Source organism: Coloeus monedula (assembly GCF_965178545.1).
Source record: "Coloeus monedula genome assembly, chromosome: 9".
Lineage (NCBI taxonomy): Eukaryota > Metazoa > Chordata > Aves > Passeriformes > Corvidae > Coloeus > Coloeus monedula.
Genome location: NC_138789.1, coordinates 20,882,964 through 20,892,078, shown reverse-complemented (window position 1 = coordinate 20,892,078; position 9,115 = coordinate 20,882,964). Strand labels below are relative to the sequence as shown.

Genomic DNA, 9,115 nt, shown 5'->3' with positions numbered 1-9,115 from the left:
AACCAGCCAGCATTTTATAAACACAGAAGAGCATTCTTTAAATAATTTTGGTATTGCTGATTCTTTTGATTTATTTTTAAATGTTAATATTTTTGATAATGCTGATGTTAAACTGTCTGCATGTATGTCTGCATTAAGAAGACCTTGTAGTCAATAGCAGAGCACTGCAAAGGCTGTAGATTACATTTAAATATTAGAGAATTTTTAAAAAGTTATTATTGTGTTGAAAACTTGTAGATAGTGTCTGTAACCTTCAAGCTGTCTTTTCAAGTCACATTTTGGTTAGGAAGATGAAGTTGTGGCATCTAATGGATATAAATGCTTCAATGCTGGGCATATTAAAGAGATAAACATCAATATCTGTTGCTTATGAGCAGTGGTTTATGGCCTCCTGTTGTCTAGAAAATGTATTTATATTTTCTTAACCCTTAAAATCTGACTTTCTGATCTTTTCCTACTCCAAAAGCTTTAGCTTTCCAGGCAGCAACATAGACATTATTGGGCATATAAGGAAAATTAAACTCCACTGTGAAATCACTTTTTATTACTATACCCACTGGTACAAGATCTCGTCCCTGGTTAGAAGAGTTTCGTTGATGAAAAATACAGTTCAGAAACAAGAAGTGTCTTCGAAATAATGAAGAAGGGTTGTAGTTAACAGATCCATCTATATCTATTTTGAAACTCCCTTGTCCACAAAAAATATTCTCCATTCCAGTTCAATAACACTATATAGCTGTGCATTTATTTTAATGCCGTGACAAGTCTAGATTTATTAAAATAAAACTCTGGACCAAGGAGAGGCATTCTCTATTCCCATCTCTGTAGATGGGGTCAAGAGACTTGACCTTTCTTGTTCTCAAAATTTTTTGTCTTCTGTACTTGCTTGAGGACAATGCTGAGCTGAAAAAAAGCCTGCAAAAACCTGAAAAAAACTCTCCCAAAACACCACCACCAATGTAAACCCCCCAGAAACCTAACCCCCAAACAAGTGTCTGAGAAGTTTTGAGAGAATAGTGGAAGATCAGTGTAAAGTAATTGGTTTTTTACATCTTGCTTGTGAGCAAGTTGAAGATCTTTTTTCACAGGAGTCCATACAAGATGGCATGGTTTAAAATAGTATGGAACACATCAAAGTGTTTCTATCCCTTAAATGTCTCCATTTTTCACTGCAAGGTGTGACCTAGATTCCTCACTTCTTGCCTACAGCAAAGCTTTCCTCTGTGCCACATAAAATGAGGGTTTAAGAAAAGCTGCCCTGTAACCTGTCCTTGCAATGCAGATCCCTTTAGGAGGAATTCTGCAAGTGTCACAGGCTTTCTAATGAGGAAAGGTCAGGAGGATTCTGTTTTATACTGTAAAGGAACACAAGGAGCAGAACAGGCTCTATTGTTTTCACGCGATAAGCAGAACAAACTCCATGTGGATGAGAGCAAAGCTCATGTCTTTGCAAACAGTTCCATGGGTGAAGGTTTGGGTGTCAACGTCTTTGAAATGGATCTTAATGTTTCTACTAACTTTGGGCAGCAGGTTTGTTACAGAGCCCAGACAGCTTGGCTGCTGAAACAGACAAGTGGGTCTGCACAAGCCTGAGTTTCTAATTTTGGGGTAAAATGGCAGGTTCAAGCGGGGAATATGTGCTGGTGGTTTGGGAAGGCTGTACCTTCCTGGTACCTCAGCAATGGGCAAAGGAAGAGGGCAACATGCAGCCCGGAGTTTGTGATAAAAGGAGGCTGCGCCCTCCAAAACCTCGAGAGAGAAAACCCCGTGGATGTGTGCCTGGGTGGACTCTCTCCCTTTATTCGAATAAACTTGCAGGACTCCTCTGTCTCCTTTTTAGACATAAACCTCTGGCGTTGGTGGATTTTCCTGACATTGACAATTCAGGAGCCTTTGTACATGTTCTTGGAGCTCTGAGCTTTTCTTTGTTCCTTTTGCAGGATGTGGGCTCCAGGTATTGTTTTTCCAGCAGAAAAACTTAGACAGCTGTAGGTGGGTGCCCCCCACCCCCAGGCACACACAAGCAATTAACTGTAACTTGTAGGTTTAATTGGGGGTTCCGGGAGCAGTGGGCATGGCGTTGTTTCCATGCTGTGCTTAAGAATTGTTAAAGGGCTGTAGGGACCAGTTGTGACACTTCTGAATAATTGGGATTTTCAATTACCTGGTCCTGTTCTTCCAGGACGGGTACTTAGACCACTAACAAAATTTAGTAGCTGGTGTTCTGTCAACAGTCCTATATAGCAGCTCTGATTTCTGAAGGTGTGATCAGTGTGGGATATGTAATATCCGTGTGGATTTCTAGGTCAGCTGGAGCTTTGTGTTCAGACAAGTTGAGCAGAGCCTGCTCGAAGCACTTCCACAGAGTAATCTTGATGTGGAACAGTATTGGGAAGTTTTACATTCCTGTTGCAGCAGGAAGGAAAATGAAATAATGCATATTACCTTAATTTACTGTATTGTGTCTTAACTTCTAAGTCTCACATTGCTTTCAGCCATTTGTAAGGCCAAGGGAGCCCTGTCTGTAACAGCAGCTATTTTCTGTCCTGTAGAAAGTTCCTGAGTAAAATAGTGGATCTAATTCTATTAATCTTGAAATAATGTCAGAGGTGGTCTTGGTGAAGCCTGTGATCACTGCAATAAACATTTACTAACAGCTCCAAGATGGCAGTGCTTATTTATTTATTTATTTATTTATTTATCTACCCTGCAAAGTCTCCTTTTTCTTGTTTCATGAGAAATTCTCGAAGGCATTTGTTGCATGTAGGATTTGGAGCGAGGTTATTTTCCAGATAACTCTTGTATTTCCACTTGCAGCTTTAATATGACCTTTGTCCTAACCAGATCTTAAGCTTTTTCCATAATTCTTAACAATTGAGTGTTTCATTCTTTGAGGCCCTCTGACTTCTATTCCATATCACTGACCTAGATTTTGCTGGTTGGGATTGATTGCTGGGGTGATCTAAGATGCTGTGTGGTAAAGCCTTAAATTCTCTCCTTTGTATAAAGAGAAAATTATTTCTTAGCTTCCTGTTCAGAGTGTTGTCAGGAGAAACAAATTCAGATTTTTTTATAACTTCAGTTTTCATTCCTGGGGAAGTGATTCAGCTTGGATTTTGCTTAAAAAAGAAACAAATAAAAGTGTAAACTGGATTTGCTGAGGCAACAGACCTGTGAGAGACAAGACAGCTCTGTGCTTTGTGCTGTGGGACTCCCAAGGCCAAGGGAATTGTTCTTCGGGCAGTTGGGATGTTAATGGGTGACAGTGACACTACTGGGCTTTAAAAACCTCTGAGGAAAAAGTGGTGGGTGCTGCTCGTAATGTGCTGTCTGTCAATCCCTGAAGTCCTGGAGGAATGTTACTGTGGATTTGGAGACAGTCCAGCAGTGCTGTGTGTTAAAATTTGTTTTGCTTTTTTCACTTGTTCTCTTTATTATTTTTTTTTAATCCCACCTTAGGTTTGTTGTTTGTTTGTTTGTTTGTTTTTTCTTCTTGGTGTGGAGTCTGTTTTTCCATTGTTCTTTTTTTCCTTGTCTTTTGTCCCAAGCTGTAAGCAAAACCAGGCAGGCATTATAGAGGTGTATTAAAATATTGCTGTGGCTCTAAGGTGACTAAATACCTCTGTAAATAAAATCTGAAAGTTTGGAGGACATAATTTACAGTTTGGCAAATGGATTGGAAAAAAGCAAGATTATAAACTTGCTAATAAAAATGAAGTTTCACTGTTTCTGACAGAAATTAACATATGCTTTTATCTGTCTCTCAGTGTTCACACAGGGAGTACTAAATGTAAGTATCACCATGGTCTGGAAGAGAACATGTAATAATGAAGGATGTGTGTATGAGAGAAAGGGAGGTAGATATTTGGACTGACCCCAGCCTACTTTTGGCTTTCTTACAACACTGAGGATATGGGCAAAGAGGAAAGACTATTGGTGGGTTAACAACTGTACACATGTTCCATAAGGATTCACTCCTTTGTGGGATGAGAGGAATGGCTTAGTGTCTTGGCTTATGGCCAGCAATTACCTGAAGATTTAATGAAATTTCGTGTTATTGAAGTAGGACTCTGGCATGGCAGCGAGTGGGTCTGGCATATGGAGGCACTTGTAAAATAGATAACACCTTTTGTTATAAATAGCTCTTAACACACCTTGGTGCTTATGTGTAGTATTTTCTCTCTGGGAATCCCTCTGGTGACAGACACACCCATTTCACAACATACTGGGGGGAAGTTGTGCGTTATTTTTCGTTGGATCCAGCCCAGTGTGCACTGGTGCCTGTAGATGATCGTTATTCCGCACATTCGCTGTGACGTAGAAGAGCCCATACTGAGTTGCAGTTGTCTTTCTTCGAATTTTCATGGTTAGCCTCTTGCATGAAAAAGTGTCTGCAATAATTTTGTTTCTAGGTCTGGTTTCATTGCCTTTTTGCGAAAGTGAATGTCACGGATGACAGAACTTGTATTTTCTGTTAGCCTTTCTTAACACTTTGCCAGTGCTCTGCAGCAGGACATCCCATTTAATTCTCTTGAGGATAATTAATGCAGAGTTAGAAATAATGATGCTTCATATTTGTTATGAACAGTTTTGCCTTTTTAAAAGCTTTGTCCTGTAGAAGCCCACTGAAGTATAAAGCAGAAATAAATGTGGTTGTCATTCAGTAGGATGGTGTAGCATTCTAGCTTGCGTGTCTTTAGAGTTTTCTTCAAGATGTGAGGAATGATTGTCACTTCTCTTCCACTTTCAATAGATGGTAACGTTTCTAGTAACTGTAGATTCTCAGTCACATCATGGGGGTTTTTTTTAGTAGTTTTGGCAACATAAATGCAGATCTAAGTACATGAAGATTCACTTTTTGATACCTGAAAGGAGACAAACATGAGACAAAAAGCACTTATTTTTGTGAATAATAATTTAATAAGGGTGCTGGAAGCATGCTAACCCAACTTCAGGTTCCCTTACTAAGTGTCTGCAAAGGGAAAGAGGTTGTCAGCACTATGAAGTCTCTTCAATCAAGCCTGAAGTCTTGTGGTGCAATTTAGAGCCTGCTGCTAGTGGTATTTAATGTAATAGTGTGGTGGTAAGTATACTTTTGAATGACATCTGTTGCTAAAGATTCTGTAATTTTGAAGACTTAAATGTTTGCTGGGTTCTAATTCAGCTGCATTTTCAATTGTTTCTCCATTCATATGATAATCAGGCTGCTCAGAGTTGCTAATTATTACTGCTGTTGTTTAAAGAGTACAGTGAGCAAAAGCATGTCTGTGACCAGATGCTTTTAGAGATGTAAGCATTAAGATGATAAAGCTCACATAATTCACAGCTCATCATGTGCAGGAAAATGATTAGAAAGCAGCTAAGCCTGCCTTGTCAACCTTCTACCTGAAAGGAGAGAAAGTCTGTATTTGTAAGCAACATGATAACATTTTAACCGAGAGATGAATGTCAGCATTTCCATAAATCTCCAATTTAGAAAATTAAAATTCTGTGGGGGACCATAAAGGGCTGAAGCTGATGTCTAGTTTCAGTTCTGCAGGCTGTCAAGGGCGTTCAGTGTAATTGCTAGGGGAAGGCAAGCACAGAATTAAAAGGAGTAACTCTAGTGACGAGGATTTCACGTTCTGTGTGGATTCAACGTGTAAGCTCCTTTCCCTGTCTTCTTTTATCTTTCTATGTTCCCTTCAGGTCCTTCCATCTGCCTGCCTCCCGATTCGTTTTTACCACTCCTCCTCAGTAGCTCGGAGTCTGCTCTACTTTTGGTGCCTATGACAGCTTTAACAGGCAACATGTGCGTTTTCCCTGGTAAATTTGGCTTTGCTCTGGCTGCTTGCATTTGGAGCTTTTAATGAGCACCTGCCAGTTTGCAGTCTGTGGCATTAGTCAGCATGTTACCTTCAGGCAAGTGTCTGAGATGCCTTTCAGTCTTCATCTTCCTCTGTGACAAAAGATGCTTTGCTGCAGACATTCCAGTGTAAATAGACCATTATTTTCTGGAAATTTCCAGTTGCTGACTGTCTGATTTGAAGATGGACAATGACAAGCAAGCTGGGTCCCCTGCTCACTCACCTCTCAATTCTGATTCCATTCTTTCAGTTTTCTCCTATCAGCTTCAAAGTGTCGGCTGATATTTTCTTCTTATTTTTTTTAGGGTCTGGTATGTGCCAGTGCTACAGCCTGGAGGAAGTATCACTCCTGCAGGGCTGAGTAGGGAAACACTGGAGGAAGCTACTTAGGAGACAAGATAAGGAATAGATTATTTTGCACTGATTTTGCTTTGACTTTGCCTGCTCATGTGTCCGTCAAAACAGAAATCCAGTGAAACAGGTTGGGAAAAATATTGCCTGTCAGAAACAGGCGAAGTTACGGGGTGGTAAGAGGGAATGTAATTACGTTGTTGCGCTTTTAAAACACCATGATGATTCACCATTGCACGCAGTGCCTGACAGTTCTCACACAAGAGGGCGCTCCGGGAATTTTAAAAGAAATACTAGGCTCTGCTAGGACTTTTTTTTACATGCATGTGTATTTTAATGTGCCGTTTTCAAAGCTGTCATGCTTTAACTAAGGCTCAGTCTCCGAGCCTTAGAAAGCAGTGTCTCCCGCCTATATTTACCTGCACAGTAATTAATAGAAATAACTGTTCTTATTATGACTTTTAACCATTAAATCCACTCACTGAGAAGGCATGATTGTCAATAAATCTGAACAGCATAACCATGCAGATTTTGATTACAGCTGTGTAAATAGTGGGTGATTACTCTTGTGTAAGATGTAGTATTTGAGTAATGTTAGTCAGAAATAGGACCTACTTTTCATTTTCTAAACAAATCCTTATATTGGGAAAGTACTGTTACATTTCTAGTACCTGGAGAAAAACACCTGCTTTTAGGCTAATGTAGCAAAAACCAGAATCTGCGCAGAAAATCACAGCGTGAAGGTGGTTCTGTAAGGACTTCTGTTTATTATTGCGGGGGTTGGGTTTTTTTTTTTGTTGTTATCTTTTGGTTTGCACATTAAAGAAGTAGGTTCAGCTAAGATCACTGTCTTGGGTACAGTCAGAACAGGGCAGGACATCTGGCCTGTAGTTGAACTTGGAAGGCAGTAATAAAGAGTGGTGACACATCTGTGAAAGGTGGAAATTCCGTTTCTTACTGAGCTCATCTCATTTGTTGTCACTTAGATGTGATGCCATTTGAATGCTCACTAGCCTGGTTGGAACTTGAACTGGATTATGTGAAGCTGAAGGACAGTGTAGGTCAGTTAGCATCACCCATTTCTTACCAATTTCCTTGGTAAGAAATATTAAATGTTGGTGAGAGAGCACTGACTTTCTGGCAAGACAAATGTGTTAAATCTGGTTCTGATTTTTTTGGAGCTTATGGGAGCAGGCTCTTCCTCTTCTCCAGAAACGCACACCCTTTCCCATGAATTTGTTATCTCCTACCTACACTGTTTTTAAAGGGAGAACACTTGCTTAGCAGAGCACAAGCCATAGTTAAGCACAAAATGTTAATGCATTAGTTTTGCAATGCAGTGTTCTTCTAGGCCTTTTGTGAGTATTGAGACAGGCAATATTTTTCTCCTAATGTCTGGGCATGCAGATTAGTGCTCTGTCTTTCAGGACAGGAAACCATGGAGTGAATCAATCTCACCCTCACTAACCTTCCAAGTGAACTATTCTTTGTTTTGCAAAATTAACATGTAAACAACCATAAATAATCCCATTAACAGTGCTATAACTTTACAGTCCTGGTAAGTTTGAGGATATTTTTCAGTGTCTGTAAATGTGGGTGATTGCTTTTAGGAAGGTATTTAACATTCAACCTCTATTTTTCCCTGGTAATGAGTTCTGTGGCCTAGTAAGCTAATGTGTTAGAGAGTATTTGCTGTTAATTCACTTGTTTTGCTTTTTATCTTCTGTCTTTCAGATTCAGTGACTGGCCTTGTTCTTCACCTGTTGATAGGCTTACAGGCCTGGGCAGGGCCTCTGTGATCACCCCTGTGATCTTGTCCGAAGGCAGGATCAGCTGTATTGGTCCTTTGGGCTGGCAGTTGTCTAACTAGCTCCTAACACCTTCAGTAAGCCAGACCTTGCAGGCTAAACTGCTGTATTTCATTACAGTCTGAAAATGTTGTCCTTATCGGTCTTGCTGAAACTTAATCCCTTTACTACTTGCACTTTTATGTATTTGAAGCATATCACATTGTCATCTCTCCTTCAAATTAATGGAAACATTTACCCCAGCCTTTTCTGATGTTTTTTTAGAATCTCTGGTCTGATCTTCCTCATTGCTTATCATTCTCTGGGTTCCCCATTTCATTTCCATTTTTTTTGATGTGTGATGCTCAGAAGTGAGAATGATATTTTAACTGATATTTTATAGCCTTGCAGTAGAACAAAAGTATTTGCAGATGCTTCTGTATAGAGATCCTATGTGACATTTACTTAATTTTTTTTTTTTCAAGGCAGACAGGCATTTTAAGTTGCTAATTGCTCACTGGGTCTTTAATAGAATGATATTTCAGTTTTTCTATTTTCATGCTCTTAAACTTTGAGTCTGATGAGTCCAGTCTTATGTTTCCTTTATAAGCAGGCTAATTCCAGAATTTTCAATCGGTTACATGTGCTACTGTCATAGAAATCCAATTCTTCTGTTTCTTCTAAAACGAGGATATCAGAACTGACTTTGTATCATTTGCTGTCAGTTTAATAATATCTCAATACTTTCAGTAGTTGCTACCCCTTCACAATGTAAATCAATGGCTTTATTTATCTTCAATTGTTAATCCACCATGAACAGGAGCGGTAAAATCTAGGATTTGGTTTTGTTTTGTTTTGTTTTTTTCTCTCAGTGCTTGTAGTTAACCTGGAAACTAGCAATAATAGTTTGAATTACTCTCTTCTACATATATGACACTCCTCAAAGTTTCCCTTTATCTTGATGGGGTAGAATTGAGTTCATGATTGAAATTTCTCCACTACCTAGCTATCTTGTTCCCTTAACCTAAGTAATTATTATGTTATGTTCACATGTTGCTGTTCTACTCTTAGACTAGTGTTGCTCCCTTTTCAATGGAGTTTTGAACATATCAGCAAGCACAAAACGTAGAT

General features: G+C 39.3%; 1 protein-coding gene across 1 annotated transcript in view; it reads left to right on the top strand.

Annotated features, from left to right (window-relative positions):
- Positions 1-1,420: 1,420 nt before the first annotated feature.
- ST6GALNAC3 (ST6 N-acetylgalactosaminide alpha-2,6-sialyltransferase 3) overlaps positions 1,421-9,115 on the top strand; it is a gene marked incomplete at both ends in the record, with an annotated part of 185,994 nt that continues 178,299 nt past the window's right edge. The window contains one exon of the mRNA XM_082287493.1: positions 1,421-1,471. Within this exon, the coding sequence (XP_082143619.1) occupies positions 1,421-1,471 (51 nt within the window). The remainder of the gene's footprint in view (positions 1,472-9,115) is intronic.